At 42.6% G+C, this 18,461-nt stretch overlaps 1 protein-coding gene across 4 annotated transcripts in view; it reads left to right on the top strand.

Moving 5' to 3' along the window:
- Positions 1 to 1,287: 1,287 nt before the first annotated feature.
- MTR (5-methyltetrahydrofolate-homocysteine methyltransferase) overlaps positions 1,288 to 18,461 on the top strand; it is a 52,252-nt gene continuing 35,078 nt past the window's right edge. Inside the window, exons 1-8 of one of the 4 annotated variants that reach the window (XM_030035121.2) lie at positions 1,288 to 1,429; positions 7,207 to 7,418; positions 10,051 to 10,140; positions 10,971 to 11,040; positions 12,204 to 12,296; positions 12,389 to 12,495; positions 13,807 to 13,866; positions 16,120 to 16,214. In XM_030035121.2, coding sequence (XP_029890981.1) covers positions 1,393 to 1,429; positions 7,207 to 7,418; positions 10,051 to 10,140; positions 10,971 to 11,040; positions 12,204 to 12,296; positions 12,389 to 12,495; positions 13,807 to 13,866; positions 16,120 to 16,214 — 764 coding nt within the window. In that variant the 5' untranslated portion in view covers positions 1,288 to 1,392. Of the gene's footprint in view, positions 1,430 to 1,764; positions 2,003 to 7,203; positions 7,419 to 10,050; positions 10,141 to 10,970; positions 11,041 to 12,203; positions 12,297 to 12,388; positions 12,496 to 13,806; positions 13,867 to 16,119; positions 16,215 to 18,461 lie in introns of those variants that run through there. The other 3 variants (XM_030035120.2, XM_030035122.2, XM_030035123.2) reach the window with 3 other exon arrangements.

The raw sequence follows: 18,461 nt of genomic DNA, 5'->3' as shown, positions 1-18,461 counted from the left end.
GAAAACGCAGAAGCCATTATTAAGTACGGTACATGTAGCAACTCATACTCTTAGCTGACAAAAGGTTTTACCATTGCCGCACAGAGCTGAGGCCCAGGCGCCTGAAGGAGGGAAGCAAACTCAGTTCATTCCTGTTAACAGAGAACCAGCGGCCTCTGCATCTTCACTTTGCTTGCTTAAGTTATTGAACCAGCCAAGGAAAACTGGAAAGGCTGGTCAGTAATCTATTTTACAGACTTCCTTCTTCTTTTCATATTTTGAACACTGAACTGGTTTGAATGATGATGCTGTTCATGTTTATTACTGGCATTTGAATTACTAACACTAAATGAAAGCAGCAGTTATTCCCTTGAGCTATTCTGACTCCTGGCAAGCAAGGATTCGCTACGCGCAGTGAAACAATGCTTGCGAGGCTGCTCTGCAGCTGCAACAGGCAGGTACTTCTGTCTTTTAAAATGCGAGTCCTCAGATAAGAAGTTGAAAGGATGTATCATCATAAGTGAAACTCTTGTGTCAAAATAAGGCACGTTTTATTTGTTTTGTTTGACTCTCAAGCAAACCGTCCCTTAATTTGCTCAATTCCTTTAGTATAAACTTGTTTCCAGATTTACATGTCAGTAACATACATCCATACATCACTGGCAAGTCTGATTTCCGGCTCACGTAAGGCATATTTACATCTCTTTCCTCTCAACACTAAGTCTTTAATTGCAATCCAAGTGTCGTTGGCATTTGAAAGACTTATTTCCTCAGCCCCTCCATCCCCGATGAGGCGGCAAAATCATCCCCCAGTAACTACAGGGGCATCTAAAGCTATCGGCACTTAACGTTAGGGGAGTTAGAAGACCAGGCTTTGCTTTCCCCATCCAGCCGCAAGTTTAAGAGCTGGCGTCCTCCGGCTGCAAAGGGAAAGCAAACCAGCTCCTCGGGTGAGTTTTCAGCCTGCTACTGCGGCTGCCGATCCAGCTTCAGCGGCTGCCGCCGCTCCCCAGCCCCGCCGACAGCGGGGCAGAGGGGCTCCCGGGCGGCGGCCAGCCAGGCCGACAACGGGCCTGAAGGAGCGCTGCCCGCCGCCGAGGGACAGCTCCCTCACCCCGCAGCCTTCCCCTGTGTGACAGGCGGGGGGGGGACACGACCCGACCCGACCCCCCCCCTCCCGCTCCCGCCGCCCGTTCCCCCTCAGGCCAACGGCAGCGACGGCCGCCCCCCCCCCCCGCCGCGGGTGCAGCCCGCGCTCGCTGCCCGCGCTCTGGGCGGAGCTCGCGCGTCAGGGGGGTGGTGACGCGGCCGCCCCGCCGCTGGTGCTCGCCTCACGGCTCGCGCGCGGGCCCCCGGGCCCCTCGCCCCGCGGCGCGGCGCGGCGCGCAGGGGCGGCGGTGACGTCTCGGCAGCATGGCGCCAACCGGACCGGCGGCTGCAGACCCGCCGGGTAACGGGCGCGAGCGCTGGGGGTGGGGGTCGCGTGTGCGTGCGCGCGCGCACCGGGTTGGGGGGGGGGGGCCGGGAGCGATGGCGGCTCCCCCCTCAGGAGGCAGCGGCGGGCCCGGTCCCGCCACCCGCCACGTGCCGCTGTTGTGGCAGCGGGGCGGGCCCTTCCCTCCTGCGGCGGGAGGGGTGAGGGGAGCCGCTGCTCCTCTCCCGGGAGCGGCGGGGGCTGCCCCTGAGGGGTCGGCGGTCCTGCCGCAGCCGGCGGCGAGCTCGCCCTCCCCTCAGCTTCGGGCGTTTGCCCGCGGTCCCACGCCGGTGCGGTGGCACCCTGAGGCGGTGCTGGCGGGGGCGTGACAGTTACTCCGCAGCGTTTGACTTTTGTAAAAGCCGCGTTTGGCGGCTCGGCGCGCGTTTAAAGGCGTCGCGCCCACCCGAAGGCGCGGTGTCGACGGCGGTAGTGAAGAAGGGCGTTTGTTGCGGGAGCCCCTGCGGTGCGCAGCCGGTCCCTTGGAGCAAGGCTTCGCTCTACGTAGAAGGGGTCCGGAGGGTGCTGGGACACCCCCCGTCGGACACAGTTAAGCCGGAGAGGGGGGGGAGAGCAACTGCGTGAGAGGCTGCAGCGTGGTGGTAGGGACTGGGTGTGCTCCAGCTGCTCCGGGGCTCTAAGTCAAAAGTGCCATTTCGCGGGTTAAACGGAAGCCGTTGGAAGGGGAGAAGTAAAATTAGCTGCTAATTGGCATTGCCGGTACTTCAGAAGGGGCTGTTCTGTCAGCGGCTGCTTTCAGTGGTGCTGATACCTGCAGAGATCCCAAGCACTTTCCTTTTTAGCGTGTCTGAGGGGGGATGCCTGCTGCTGAGCCTGTGCTTCAGCCCGGGCTTGCATCCCTCGGCTTGTTAAACAGGCCTGCAGTCCTCCTCGCTGCAGAGCTGTGTGCAGCGCCGACTCCATAATCGGCTTTTGTGGTCTGAGGTTTTGCCAGGTTCCTCTAGCAAAGATGACGTTGACCTGCCCTGCCCTTTCTCCCCTGCCATTTGGGGTTAAGCCGTGGCTAGCGGCTGTCCTGCTGCTGCAGAACTGAATGGGTTTGGCTGAAATGGCAAACATGGGAGGGTATTTCAGCAGCGGCTTGAGAAGTGGTGGCAGTTGGAGAAAAGTTCTGCTTAGATGGAAGTAAAAATTGCATGCTGGGGGTGTTTGTGGAGCCCCGCTGAACAGGCAGAGGGCAGTAGATGGTGGTGTGTGGCAGTGATGCAAAGGACTTGCATTTGGGAGCAGGCTGTTGGGAAGCTGGGCGAAGCGCTTCTCCCTAGCCTTTCAGTGGCAGGGCTTGCCACAAAGCGAGACTGCGCTGGTCTGGTGGTTGGTTTGTTTCCTCGTGGTTACTGCCCACGGTGAATATCTAGTAATCTGTTGTGAACAGTTTAATGCTGGGAGATGGACAGCTGTAGTTATGACACAGGAAGCTTTTGAGCTCAGGATTTGTGTGTTCAGCTAGAGGTGGCGGGCACAACTCTGTTATTCTGAGACTTCAGTGACTTTTGTGGTTGTTGTTTGCCTTTCAAGCTAACTTTGTAAATGCATCGGCTACACAAGCGTCTGTCTGTCTGTTATAGAAGACCTGAATGGTTCTTCAGACAGGTGCCGACCCAGAAAATGCCAGCAAGGTGCACATAGGTAGCCAAGGTGAAGTGGTCAGATCCAATGCTTCTCTCTTTGGATAGGCAGGGTAGCAAATAACTTAGCAGTAGGGTGCTGCTGCCCACTGTTGTAGAGGACCTGTCTGCCATCTGTTGCTACAGTTCATGAAACTCCTAATGTTGCCAGAGGGCATCCACTTGAAGATTTAATAAATTAAACAGCAAGTAATGCTAAGGTTGTCATGAGCTATCTGTGGCAGGCTGATAGCAGGAGCGTCCTTTTTTGCTACTATTGTCGTAATTTCTGTGTGCTGCAAATAATTCTTTGAATGATGGAGAAACTTGTGCTTGGAGCTGGTATGGAGCAATGCTGGTTTGCTGAATTAGGATGTGCAAATGTGGAGTGGCCCTGTTGCATGTTAGGACAGGACCTGGTCAACTTATGAAATAGGGGGTACCGTAAGTGCCTTAGCTCCTTGTAGTTCTTCAGTTTGTGTTCTTCCAAATTAACGTGACGAAAATACTGTAATACTGTCATAGCTGGGTTGGTGCTTTATTAAAAGCTTTGGAAGCAACTTGTAATCCTTTATTCCTTTCCAAGTACTTGTATACCAGACTATTTTATACTAAGAATAAATTTTTAATAAAAGTGCATAAATAATAAACACTACCTTTTGAGAATCATTGCAGGCATCAGAAAAATATGTTTTTAAGCAAATTGCAGGTTTCTTGTGGAGAACATGTGTTTATCCCCTCAATTCTGCACATATGGCCTGTATGTGGGTTGGGTTGGGATAAGGAGATGAAGGAACATCATCTTGCCTTATCCCCTGGGCTGTTTAGTTGCCACATTGTGAAAATGGAAGGTTACAGTTGGGCAAAGTTTATAATTGTTAGTGGTAGAATGACTGTAGGGGTGAACAGCCATACCAGAGGGACACCTTCTGTGCTACGCAAACTTGGAAACACCTACAAGGGGTAAAAGTTGTTGTAGCTGATATAATTTCTCCTTTCAAGACTAGTAATTCCCCAGTTCATGTGATCTCAAGCCAGAGTGTTTACCTTGGGGAAGTGAAGTAGGGTATTAGGATTTTTTATTCTGCGTTCTGTATCCCATTGACTTCTAAGCCAATGTTGTTGGGTCAGTTTTGTTCTGTCTTGGTATGGTCTGCTAAACTAGTTCCAGCCCTAGAACACTCTGTGTTAGTGTGCTTTTTATTTTAAGTTTCAGTAGAGTATAAAATCAAGGTAATTGGTCCTGGGTCCTGTTACCACTGCTGGTTTGCTACTATTTCTGTTAGAGCAATAGAGGCAGTTTTTCTCCTGGACACTTCTGAATGGAAGAGGGAATCTGTTTCCCAAAGCTCACTAGTGATCTTTATAAAACAAATTTTTAATCAACTTCTGGCTGAGCAGAGGTAGGAACGGGGTTTGTAAACCAAACAATCCAACCAACCAAATAAAAAAGGCTGACCTGATTTTTTTTCCTTGCTTAGGAATTTCTCCAAATATTTTTTCATTTATTCTATAACAAACTCTTGGACCCTGTCTGTGCTGGAGAGGGGAATTATGTGAGTTGAATGCTGAATTAAGATGATGGTACTTGTTTAGCAGAGCTGACTCCCAGCCTCCTCCCTGCATTTCTGCCAAGGGCAGAGTTCAGCCCTTTCTAGCATGGCTTTATGAATCGATCCTCTCTGATTTATGGGGTCTTTTTGGACCTGACTGCAGACTTTGTTTCCAACTTGAAAATTGCATCGTCAGTGTGATAGAGCACAGCTTCAAGTAGTGCAGGCTCCTGATGGAAGGAAAGTCAAGTGTTATCCATAGCAAGGACAGGTAAATTGGTGTTTGGTGGGCTTGGAGCTATGCCATCCATTTGTAAAACGTAGAGGCTGTGTACCTCTGGCACTGATGGCCACCTTCATGATTCCCACCCTATTTCCTGCACCTTTTTAAGATGCTGCTGAAGAAGCACAGATTTTGAAAGCTTCTTCCAAATAAGACTCTTGCAGAGCTGGGAGCAGAGATGAGGCAGAAATCTGTGCTTCTATGAGCAGAAAACTGTACACTGAAGTGGCATCTGTTCAGCGAGGCAAGCTGTAGAGAAAGCAAAACAGACTACGTGAGTTGCAGGATTGAAAACTGAACTGTAAATCTTTGTTTGCTTCCCAGTGTGTATAAGAACATAGTTGGGAAGCACACAGGTAAAAGGGACAGAAGCCTATAGAAAGGAGGAGTGGTGCTGGGGGAGCTCTGATGGCCTGGCTCAGCTGTCTGGGCTGCAGCTCTCAGCGTCAAGGAGTTTACTTAGGAGGCTACATTAAAGCAAAAGCAAGCTCTAATGTGTATGTCTCATTGGGTTGTAGCTCTTGCAAAGCACATGAGTTACGCTCCATGGGAGTCTGCACTGCAGACGTACTTTCAGATACAATTTTTTGGGTCTTGCTTCTGAAAGCCTTTAGCTCTGATTTTATTTTCATGAATAATTTGATGGTTTAGCGTGAGTAGGTTTAAGCTCTTGTATAAGAACCTGCTAAGCCTGCCTGTGGGGTGTTAAAACTTCCAACTTGAAATGAAGGTGGCTCGCTTTTTTGTATTTTAATCCCCCTTCAAATGCTTCATACTTGTTATAGAGCAAATTTTATTTGGCTTCTCTTCTTGCTGAGACTACATCTGATTTAGAGCTGTTTAGAGCTGTTTTTCCAGAGTGTTGGTATAAATGTAACCTTGTAATACTTTACTCTTGGCCTCATCTTCTCTCTAGCATATTCTTTTTGAACAGTACTAATGTCAAAACAGAAGTTGCATTGCAAGAATGCAGAAGGAAAAAAGTCAAATCAGTTAGCAGTTGACAGTGATTTTTAAGTACTACTGAGTGTAAGTTGTAATGAGATGTAAGGATATTTTTGTGCTTCAGAAATCATTCATTTTTACAAGTGTTTTGATGATAGTGCATAACCAAAATGCAAAATAGGTGTTTACTCAAAGGGAGTAAGCCCAAGCTGAGTGAAGGAGAGAGATGAAGAATAACACATTGTTCATCTACATGGTTGTGAAAGATAAGTGGGGTCCCACTTATAAATTGGGTTTTTGGTAAAGAGGCTGTTTAATTATTTTGCTATATGCATGTAAGTGTGTCTTTGTTCTGAAATGATTCTCCGTACATTCTGAAGAGGAAAAGTAGGATTACTTTTGTTGGGGTTTGGGGGATTTTGTGGTGGTGGTGTTTTTCTTTTTCTTTTTTTTTTTTTAATGTCTCAGATTATAGTTTTGGTTTTTTGTTTAATGTTTGCGATGGGCTTTGTTTGGAATCTTAAAGCGTGACTATATTGCATCTTCATTCCTAATGATAGCTCTAAAATTTCTACAGTCTTCTGTTTCAGTTATTGTTAGACTTACCCTGTCCAGTATCTTACAATTAGCATGTGATTTGCTTGATTTGTTTTCTTCTAGCATTGATGTGGAGCAGAAGAAGATCTTGCTGTGTTTGTGCAAAAGAAAGTAAAACCTGGCTATTATCTCCTGTGTATCTTGTAGTTTGCTCACTAACAGAAGTGTAAAATCATTATTTACTACTCTAATGCTAGAAAGAGGTGAATTTGGGACTCAGTTGAGAATTGTTTTCACAGAATTGCTCTGTTTATTTCTCTTTCTCTATCATTGTGGTATAGGCAGTTAAAGTAGAAAATTTTTTTAAATTGAGCTTACTAGTTTCTGGTTTGCACTTGCATACCACTGGGAGTACGGCGTCTGGTACCGAGAGGTAGCTCTGTGTTGCTGTTCAAATGTTGCTGTGGTGGATATTATCACACTTTTCAGTGTTGGAGACTAGTTTATGTAGAGTTTGATGTATGCCCTTATGAACTTTTTATACGCTCTTTTTCTGCAGCTGACTGTGTGCAGGTGACTGTATTTAGGTGAAGGACCAATTGAGTCTAATTCTATTTAGATAGATGCAGCTGTTACCTGACATCAGGTGATTGGAGCTGCAGATGAAGTAAACCAATTACTGTTTGATTTCAGTAGAGGATTAGTTATTTTATTCTGATTCTTAAATGGGAAGAGCTCAGGTTGCACAAGTGTGTAGCTAGGGAATTTCAAAACTGCTTGAATATTGAATTTATTTTCTTAAAGCAGATCCCCAGAAAAGCATGGAAGTTGAAATTGAATCAGTTCTGCAGGAGCGGATAATGGTTTTGGATGGAGGCATGGGTACCATGATCCAGCAATATGCCCTGTCAGAAGAGGATTTCCGAGGGCATGAATTTAAAGATCATTCCAGGCCTTTGAAAGGCAATAATGACCTTCTCAGTATAACTCAACCTAATATAATCTGTGACATACACAAGGTAAGTGGTTCTGATTTCTGTCTCTTGACTAGAGAAGGGAGGATAATTTGGCCTCTGTGCTCCCCTTTTCCATGCCACAGGCTACTGGCTCTCCTGCGCCTTCTGGGGATAGGGAAGAAAGTGCTAGGTAACCATGTGAAAAAGAATGAGCAGATTTGACTGTTCTGGTTGTGTGAGCACAGCATTCGTGTCTTGGTTCCTGATGTCACCCAGGCAGTGTTGGTTTTAAATCCCTTTTTGACTTATGTCCCTGATGCATTTCTATTAATTGTAGATTCTGAATTATTTAATTTTTCTTTCCTTTTCTCCTCCTCAACCAGCACTTGAAATGCATCTAAGTAGGACATATCTGAATTCTAGATGCGTGTTTCTATAATTGTGTATTAGAGAGCTGTTAAATGTGGCAGCCTGAAGCAGGCCTTTCCATAGTTAATGAGTATATGGGCTTCCTAATGAGTGTATGTACTTCCATATTCTTGTTTTTGCCCTGGAATATTAATGTGTGGCCCAGGGAATAAAACAGTCTAGGGTTGATCGTTAGGAATTTGCAAACAGATTTCATTATTTTCCTATCTTCAATTAGACTTTAAAAAACAATTTTCTACGGCTTGTATTTCTTGAGTTGCGGGCATTTGTAGGTTGTACTGTAATAATTGGAACGTTGAATAGCATTTCAGCTAGTTGATACTCAGTTGAAGCCTCGCATCTGTTCTAGGTTTTTCCAATTATTTATTAAAAAGATCTGTATTTCATTGATTAGAATCATAACTGGCCTATGTTTGTTAAACTTGGTATGTAATCTGTATTTTTATATTTACATTCTAACTGTCGTTCTTTGGTTTTTAAGAATGATGAGTTGGAAAGAACCAGTCTTCGACCTATAAAAATTTAAGGAGGAGATATTTGTAGACTGAGTTCAGTCCCTAAATGGTCAACTGAGCTGTACTGGTTGTGAACCTTGGAATTTATAATAGCTTGTGGTTTTAATCGAGTAAGCTGGTTTAACAGTTGAATTTTGCAGGTTTAGCAGAGCAATAGTGATGTGACTTTAGAATGAATGTATTGAGTAAAAATAAGTAGCCTGCTATCATCCCTCCAATGGCCAGTTGTAGGTGCTTTAGGAAGAGTGTAAGAAAGAACAAGTCTGTGGTGATCCCCATGCCTGCAGCAACTTTTGGTTCAGGTGCTTTCTGAGCCATGGGTGGTGACTTCTTATTTTATAGCTACCCGTGGTTATTTCTTCTGAGATTTGGACAGAACTTGAAATAATAGATGAAAATATTTCTACAAAGTAAATGTAATCCCACTATAGGTATGGTGGTTGGTTTGTTGTTTTTGTTTTTTGGGGTTTTTTTGGTTTTTTTTTAATGGCCCAGTGAGTCACATCTCATGGATATCAGTAACTTGAAAAGTAAATGTTAGCTGTACCTTGTCTGGCAAAGTAAGATTCAGTGGTAAGAGAGGTGATGTATTTTCAAAGGCAAAAATTATCTTCCTGCTTTGAGCATATTATTTCCTTCTGTGGTAGTAGACAGTAAAGTTGAAGGGCTTTTGCTAAAATGTCAGATCTGAACTAAACAAAAGCTAGTACCAAGCTGTACACATTTAACATCTTTCTTTAGTCTAGATGATTTTCAGAAACTTCATTACTTGGTTATTAGTGTACATGTAAGAACTTGTATTTTCCCATGTAGCTATTTATAGGTATTTCCATATGTATCCAGGAGGAGTTGAGAGAAAGCATATTAGTTTGCAGCAAAACATGTTTTAAAGCAAATTTAATTATTTTCTGTGGTTGTTTGGATCAAGACTTTATTTGCCCTGTTCAACCTGCTGAGTTCATCTGCTTCTTATAGGAAAAGCTGAGTGGTTTATGTTTAATGGCCACGTGAGTATTTTTGACTTACTAGCATTTCAAATGTCTTAATTTAATTGAATATGCAGGGGTTACCTAAGGGTTAACCTGATCAAAAAGAGGAGTTAGGGAGGGAGGAGGGCAACTGATAGAGGTTATAAAAACCCAGACTAGAATCTGCAAAAACATTTCAGTTTGCATTGATTTCAGTTTCCTTCAGTGGGAGTTAGACAACCAAAATGGAGCAGAAGGCTTACTTGTTTGTGAATCTGGGCCATTAGTTAAACTTTAAATGTGATCTGCACAAAATATAATTCTCCTAAGCTTATATTCTGTCTCAGTATGCTCTTGTGCTGTACAGCTCCCTTTAGAGTGTTTAAATTTTCTGATCCTCTGTTGTTGTTTAACTGGTGCCTTTTCTGAGTCTGCCCACAGCAGCCCTTGCTTGCTCATGGCAATTGGACTAGGTCCAACTGTGTCGCTGTGCAAAAATCTAGAATGTGCTCCAGGTGCTGGAGTCAGATGGAGGTGACTCTGTGAATGTCACCTGTTAATAGAAAGTGTGGCTGACACTAAAACTCTGAAAATAGGTTACATGGAACACTTCTATTGCTTTGGCCCTGTGCCTTTGAGTAAGGCCTTTGGAGTTTGATCTGCTTTGAATTAGGAGATGATTTGTGACTTTTTGTCAACTGAGTGAGACAAAGCAGTTGGGTTGCTTTCATTCCGTATCTCGGTTCTGGAGGTCTTGGAGTTTTTTTCTTTCCTGTCTTGCAGGAATACTTGCTGTCAGGTGCTGACATCATTGAAACTAACACTTTCAGCAGCACCCGAGTTGCACAAGCTGACTATGGCCTTGAGCATTTGGTAAGAATGTTAAACTATTTACATATTAGAATATTAATCAAGATTTTTGTCTTAGCAGCCTAGATTAGCTCAGTCCTAGAGTTCATTGGTATTTGTGTTTATTGACTGCATGCTGCCTCTTGAGCCATGTGATGGGGTTGTAGCTCATTTCCGCTGCTGGGGACAATTGTACTTTCTGTGTGTGACAGTCGTAGTGTACCTCTTGTTGACGAAGGCACAGGCAATAATAATTTGTCCTAGATTTTGTTTGAGCATTCACAGAATATCTCAGTTCTGTGAACAGGGGTATTTTGCTTCAGTCCTTCCAACTTACCAGATGCCGCAATGGAGCTGCTTTTTTCCTGGATGTTATTTGTGTGTTGTTTGTGCTGGTCTATGTATAAGTCCTTTCAAGCTTGCATTTGTAATGCTTATTCTGTGTTATGTGTTGTTTCGAGAATTTGAGAAATATGTGAAAGAAAATACTTGGAAATATGCTACTTGAATAAAAAGTTAATTTAAAAGTAGGTTAATTTTGTCGTCAAAGTCCTGTTCTTAAGCTTCTGTTGACTTCAGCAGGATTTAATTACTACCTTACAGAATGAAATTTTATGATTAGCAGCTGTAGGCTGGGGCGTACGTGGGATGAGACCTGCCATGTAACTCTCTTGCTGAGATGTATAAAGCTGTTCCTTTTGAAGTTTTGTAATAGTGCTTATATGTACTTGTATGGCTTAGGGAGCCTTCAGAGTCTACTGCAAGCTACTGAATGGAAGTGTTGTGTTTCTTTGAGGATAAGTTATGCTGTACTGAACTAAAGGTTACTCACTAATTTTCTGTAATTGTTCTAGGCGTATCGGTTAAACAGAGTCTCTGCACAGGTGGCCAGAAAAGCAGCAGATGATGTAGCTGCTCAGACAGGTAAGCAATATTTATTTTAATTTCATATTCATTTGTGGTTTTGACTGTCTTGCTACAATCTTTGAAATGTTGCTAACTAGAGGATAGCTTGATGTTGACATCACAGGGACATAACTTGCAGACATGCACACTTTTCATTTTAGACACAGTAGCAATTTCACATCTCTATTCATATCACGCTAATTTCAGCATGTCTGCAGGATCTAGTCCTTAGTGTGTTCTCCAGAATGGCTGTCCTGTGCCTGCCTGTTTTAGACTGCAGGCGATACCCGTCTTCCAGATGTGTTTTAGAGAAACCAAATTCAGCAGGGACTGTTACAAGTTACTAAGGTTTGTATGGCACAAGTCTTTGTACTACAGAATTAGGATAGCTGGTTGTAGGTAAATGTGGATTTCCAGTTACTCCTAGTGTAAGTCTCGTGGTTTGACTTTACTCAGCAGCTACTGGAAAGTGCTTATTAGTATGTGACCGTCATCTGTAAATGTGCAGTCTTTTACCTTCCAGGCTTTATGTGAGAGGGTGATAGCTCATTTGCACTGCTGTAGACAATGCTGTCTTTCAAAGCTTATTTAATTTCCTCTTGTATTCTGGCATCAAACTATATTTCAAGCTAACAGTGCTGTTGCTGCTGTCCAGATAACACCTCACTGGTGTGATTCATAGTATGCAATAAAAATGTAAGATTTGAAACATGCTTTAAAAAAAAAAAAAAAAAAGTGTGTTTTTTTTTTATGAACACGTCCCAGAATATTCAAATCAGGTTATCTAGTGAAAAATGCCAGGACAGTTCTATGCTGTGCATTTACAGTAATTGAATGAAGCTTCCTGTGTAGAGACAAATGATACTTAGAAGAAAAATTAACTGAGCCAATTGCCTTTTTTGTAGATGTTCTGTGTCGTGTGTATACACTGAACATCTTGTTGGATAGGATTAAAACAAAAAAGTCAGCTGTGCTGGGTAATCTTGTGCTGATCAAACTCTTGATTTGAGACAGGAGTTTCCTGTTTTATAGTTCTTAATCCCTGAAATGCATGTCTTTGTGTCCTTGGAGGTTTTTTACATTGACATGGCTGTCATTGGTTTTTTTGTGGTGTTTTTGTTTGTTTGGGTTTTTTTTTTTTTTTTTTTTTTTTTTTTTCCCCCCTCTGTGTCTTGGTTTAGGAATTAGGAGATATGTTGCTGGAGCCATGGGTCCAACAAACAGGACACTCTCTGTGTCACCATCTGTGGAGAGACCAGATTACAGGAACATAAGTAAGTATTTATAACCATCAAGTTATTTAACTTAGGTGATGGTTTTGAAAGAGATACCTCCAGATGAAATTAACATCATTCCTGTTTTATAGCTTTTGATGAACTGGTTGAAGCCTATAAGGAGCAAGCCAAAGGACTTTTGGATGGAGGAATTGATATCTTGTTAGTGGAAACCATATTTGATACAGCCAATGCCAAGGTGAGACACCTAGAAAAAAAATACTCAGTAATATAAGTAGTTGGTGTACTACCTAAGGAAATTCAACATTGTACTTCTAAGAGCTATCAGCTACTGTTTACTAAATACATGAAAAGACTCTTCAGTTGATAACAAACAGGTAGAATGTAAGGAGATGATTTTTAATCAGCCTTTTCCAGAGTTTTTCCTTTGCCTTTTAATGTGTGCCATTCATATCTTTCTGACTTTCTGTGCCAGCTGTCGTCTTATTCCCAGAAGCTCTGCTGTATTGCAAAACATCTCCAAATGCATCTGATGTTTGTATTGTTCAGCGTAAGCATGTCTGTCCAAAGGATGCTTGTGATGCACACTGCAGAGGGAATGTCCAGTGTATCTGATTACAGGTGTGGGAAGGCTTGTGAGACAGTCATGTTAAGATGTAGGTTTTTTGGGAACTCTGAAACTCTGTCACCAGCTTTAAAAAAGAATAATTGGGAGTAGAGGATTAGAAGGGTAAAATAGGAGGAATAAACTGTTGAAATATGACACATTTCATGTGATTTTTACAACTCCTTCTTTATGTAATAATTGCTCAGTGCAGGTGGTGGAGTTGTTAGGGTGCTTAAAACTGTCTTGCAATTTTACATGGAAAAGTCTGGCTGGATATGCACACAGCATTTCTTTAGGCTTTTGCTGCCAGCTGATTAACGTGTGCAGTGGCATGACTTGCCCTTTGCAGATTGGACCAGTCATCATGGAAGTTTGGCTAGGATCCTGTAGGCTTAACATAGTACTGAGCTCATGTTCACGTGCAGCTTTCTTGCCCTAGAGACGCAGGAAATTTTAAGGACCTTTGAAGGGGTCACTGCAGTCCTTACTGTTAAAATTTGTGGTGGTTAGAATCCTTTGCAAACTGCATGTCTAAACAGATTCGAGGGCAGTGAATGTGTACTGAGAATAGTACATACAATCATGTTTGGGGTGGAGGTTGTGCTGCAGATGTGAGGGAGAAGTACATGCTGATGTGATTTGGATTTCAGAGTAATCTTGGTCTTATTTGGTTACCCTATGGTGGTACTTTTCTACTTGTTACCAAAATGTGTTTTGGAATATCTGGAAGATACTAAAGCTAAGGGTAAAACCTCTTGAGTATAGTAAGTTCTGCCAGGCCATAGGAGGTAGCAAGATGCATAAACAGCCATTAAAAAATATATTAAACCCCCCCCCCCCCCCAAAAACCCAAAGGAGCAAACCCACACAAACAAAGAAAACCCAACAAACTGAAGAACTCCTGAAACATCCATTAATATTTTGCAACTTATTCTTCTATAGGCAGCTCTTTTTGCACTCCAGATGTTGTTTGAGGAAGAGTATGCTCCCCGACCCATATTTGTAAGTGTATATTATTTATTTAATATTTTACATATACTTAAGCTTGATTTGTGAACTAGCTGAGGTGGCAGTTGATAAGTGTTTTGAAATGAAGGAAATAAGTGTCTTGGAAATGTACTTTGTTCATATAATTGTGAAAGGAAAAACTCTTATGTGAAGAGCTTTATGAAAGCAGCCTTGGGTAGCTCTGCCCAGCTTATCACTCTGAAGACTAAGGAATGACTTCATTCCCGTGTGTATTCATTCTGTGTATTTCCACAGGAAAAGGTCTGATGATGATTTTTCAGGCTTGGTGTCTTAAGGGTAATAAGAACCAGTGCTTCAAGGATGAAATTAAGCAAATTCTGCCATATTTTCAAGTAGAATATGAGTGACTATTTGAAGTCAGAAAAGGTCTGTCTAACTCCATATTCTTTCTCTGACACGTCTTTTTCTGACAGGGGGCAGTCATGAATGTGTAGGAATGAATATAGAAGAAGAATAAGCTTGTTTTGAAAGTTCTGATGTATTCTTTCAGTTTTCTGTAGTTTGCAGCCCAGGCTTTCTGATCTTCAGTTTGTATCTGTTTGTACCCTTTTGCTGAATGTGTTTACTCCTTCCTTGAATCTATGTTCAAACATGTACGGGACCCAGGCATCCACAAAATAATCTGTCAGTAACTTTCACAGCTGATGAATGTGCTGGTTTGAAAGTTTGCTTACTTTTGGACTTTCCACCTGATAACTACTTTTGTGTCTTGCCATTTGTCTCTTGAAAGTCACAGTGAGCAGCTGTTCCACGTTCCCTTTGCTGCATAGTCATGGCATTTATAGTCCTCTGTGAAAACCTCCTTTAGTCATCTTTTTCATCCTGAAGAGTCCTTGTCTATTTAGCTGCTCCATACTGTTCATTCATTATTCTTGTCACCTCTTTGTTTTTCACTTCCTTGAGTCAGAGGGGAATTAGAATAGCATACAGCAGTCAAAGTGCAGACATCAGGGAATTGTATGACAGCCTAGTGATGTTCTCTGCCTTGTCCGTTTCTTTCTTTGTAGTTCCTGATGTTTTACTTTACTGCTAGTGAGCTTTGAAATTGCATTCATAAAACTTTCTTTTGTTACTCGGATTAGTTTCTTGAGCAGTAAAGACTAGATTGTAGGTGTCATTATGTAGAATTTTTGCTGTGTTCACAACTTTGGTTCACTACTTGATGAGCAATGAGTTTCTACTTTTTTATCATTCAAGTCAGTTAGCATTGACAGTTTTCTGATTACGTGGTGTTGACTTTTTGTCTTCATTGTCCTGAGCGGAGTGGTCAGTGAGCTTGGTTGCCTCATTCTCTGGTGCCTTTCCAGTTCAGTTATGTTGAGAAGTACAACCCTTAGCACAGCTCTCTCTAGGATTTCCACTGGTTGCCTCCCTTGACTGAGTAGTTTGAAGGGAAGTAGCATCAATGTTAAAGCATGTTTTGGAGTAAATAATGGGTTTACCTTTGCATGGAGTCTTCTAAACTCATTCCATCTTCTGGAAAAAAGATTTGTAGACTTGGGAAGCTTTCCTGGCTCATTCAAATGCCTCCTGAATTCTCAACTTTGTAGTTGTTCGTTGGAGGCATTATTTATTATTCGCACATCTCTCTCTGTATAGTACTAAAGGGGTATGATTATACAGGTTAAGACTTTTATCTCCACTATGAAGTTGCAACATCTGATGTTCCCTTGTGCAAAAGGAATAACTGGTTTCTAAGGCCAGCCCCCTCTCTCCTGCCCTCCTACCCTCCAACCACCACCCACCACCAAACAACCTAATAGCAGTCCTGAGACCTGAAATAACATAAAGGGGGAGGTAGGGACCATGAGGAGGATAGGAGAGGAGCTGTGACTGCCCATAGGTGCCTAAACAGGTAACCCCTGCAGATTGGTTCTGAGGCCATCATCAGAATGATACCATGATACTAGTGCTACCTTGCTGCTGAATGGTTCATGGTAATTTTCTCTCTTTCCTTTTTTTTTTTTTCCTTTTTTTTCTTTTTCTCTCCCCCAAGGAAGGGGGAGAGGGAAAGAAGACTTGTCAGAGGTTTGCCTTTTCCCTAGATAAATATTTAAACACTTATAGGGAGGAAAGAGTTTAATTTTTCTGTTTGGGTTGAGCCTCATCACTTTGAATGGAGCACAGGTCCTGCTGCTTTGACTTTTAGCAGTTCAGCCAATTTAAATTCTTGGTTTTATTGTTAATTTAATTCTTTTCCTTTCTCTATGTTCAACTGGTATTTAGGTTTCTGGAACCATTGTGGATAAGAGTGGGCGTACCCTCTCAGGCCAGACAGGAGAGGCATTTGTCATTAGTGTTTCCCACAGTAAGCCACTTTGGTAAGGAAATGTATCTTTCTCTTAGTAAGTTAACGGTAGCTTGTGATTCTTTTCTGTTTTAACCCCTTGCTTGCAGCTAAATGGAAGCTATATTAACTGTGATCATGTTTAATCACATGTATTGCTAATGTGTTCTGCTATCGTTCTGTCAGCAGAAATTATGTTTCCAAAGAACGCTGAATTTTTAAAATATTGCTCTAAATAATCTGGGGTTTTGTGTTTGCAACAGCCACTGAAATCACAATTAGGTCAAAGAATTAAAAAAAAAAAAAAAAAGTCTGAAACTGTAGTTTGCCATCTCCTACTGTCTCAGATTGTGCAAGGAGCTAACTCCTGGTGTGGGCAGGGCTTACATCTCTTTATTAGGGGGAAGCAGTGCCAGCTCAATATGTTTCAGCATGGCTTGAAAGAGCAAATGGTACCATTTCATTCCAGTGTTCTTTTTACTAAACTGTTACAAAAATGTAACGGTTTTTCTCAAGGATGTGAGTTGTTTTGAGGGCTCCTGATGCCTCCATTTACTTGCATTCCTTTCTGTTCAGGCAAAAAAGTTGAAGTAAGTATGAGACTTAAGAGCTGTGAAAATGCATAATATAGAAGATTTTGGTCATTGTGCAAGGTTTTGCGTGTGAATTTGAATACCATTCCCTGTTTCTCTATTCTTCTGTGTTTCTATGCCCTATTCTACCTCCTCCTTGTCTCCTCTTCCCTCTTTACCATTTCTTTTCTCAGGCTGATTCTTCACACAAAAACTTACACTGGAATTCGATGTTCTCTTCCTAGAACATTCTAACTTAAAACATTTAATTCACTGTTAGCAGTGCATGCCATGCACATTGTGACAAGCCATTGTTTGTTTTTACAAAAAAATTCCAGCTAAAACGCGCAATCTGTCATCTCAGTGACACAAAAGCAGAAGACTGCATTCACAGCTTTCCTGACTGCCCTTGAGGCTCCACTTTCCCAGACCAGACGGTGCTCCAGAAGTAACATATGGAGCCTCTTGGAACAGGGTGGTAGTTGACTCCTTCTCTCAGCATCGCAGCCTAGTGATCCATATTTGGCATGAGTGTCTGTCTCAGATAATCTTGCTCATAACTCTCTCGCCTCTGAAGAGGAGAGAAGGGTACTGGAGCAGAAATCAAGAATTTATTAAACCATATTTCATAAAAGCTATTTTATGGGTCTGAATGCTTAGGGCCTGTTTCTCATTTATACGAAGGCTACTATACAGCACTGTGGCAGAAGGGTTTTGATTGTGGGAGCAGATTGCATTTAATGTTACTTCTGTTGCCAAGTTGGTACAGAGTGGCTTTACGGTTGTGAGAAAGCTGATTAATAGTAGTATCCTAGGGATCACGTTATATGTGTTCACATGTTTCCATTTGGGTTTTGTATATCCTGTGTAGGGTGATGTGTTGTCCTTAAGTCAGTTTGGTTTGGAGACCCCCTAAAAAGTGTGTGCTTTGTGTCCAGTTGATACAGGTAGTAGCTGAGAAACTTGTTAACTGTGCTTAGCAAGTGGTGAAAGATGTGTGGCAAGCTGCTTGCTATGAAAAGTGCTCAGATGTGGCATGAGTTCCCTTCGTGTTGTTTCGGATCCTGTGATTGTTTCTACTGTGGTAGCATTAAGAAGACATATGCTGAGTTCAGGGCCCTAATGTGGTGTTTGTTCTCATCCCAAGGGCACTCTGCTGCCTTAGCTTTCACAGGAGCTGATGTGTGACTGCTACGAAGAAATAAGCAAGGGAGAGAGGTGATGCTTAAGATGAGGGTGTGATGATTATTACACTAGGGTAGCAGTGATAGTGTACCGGGAATCTTCTTCAAGGCTGCTGGCTTTTAAGTCATGGTTAACAGTTTGCCTTTTTCAATTTTTTTTCTTTCATGATGCTGTTGAGTGCTGTGGGGAAATGAGACTGGCCACAGAAGCTACTTTCTGTTTCTGAATGAACGTGCATGTCTGCTTAGTTTGACTTGGCAGTTTTGAAACAGGTAAAGCTTGGATGATGTCATGCTCATAGATATATTTCTCAGCAACCCATGTAGTGAGTAATCATTCAGGCATTCTGGAGGGCCAGTACCCACTAAGTCAAGTGAGAACATCAAGAAGTGCTTGTTTGCTGAGTATGCTGGCTGCTTTTACAGTATCTCTCTGGTAAGGTGTGTTAAAGAGAGTGACAGGTGAGTTTTGTACTTGGAACCAGAGATGGATATTAAATGTGGAAGAGATGAAGCTGCCTCATA

Source organism: Aquila chrysaetos, chromosome 13 (assembly GCF_900496995.4).
Source record: "Aquila chrysaetos chrysaetos chromosome 13, bAquChr1.4, whole genome shotgun sequence".
Lineage (NCBI taxonomy): Eukaryota > Metazoa > Chordata > Aves > Accipitriformes > Accipitridae > Aquila > Aquila chrysaetos.
Note: the sequence above shows the minus strand (reverse complement) of the source record. Positions and strands in the feature narration are given on the sequence as shown.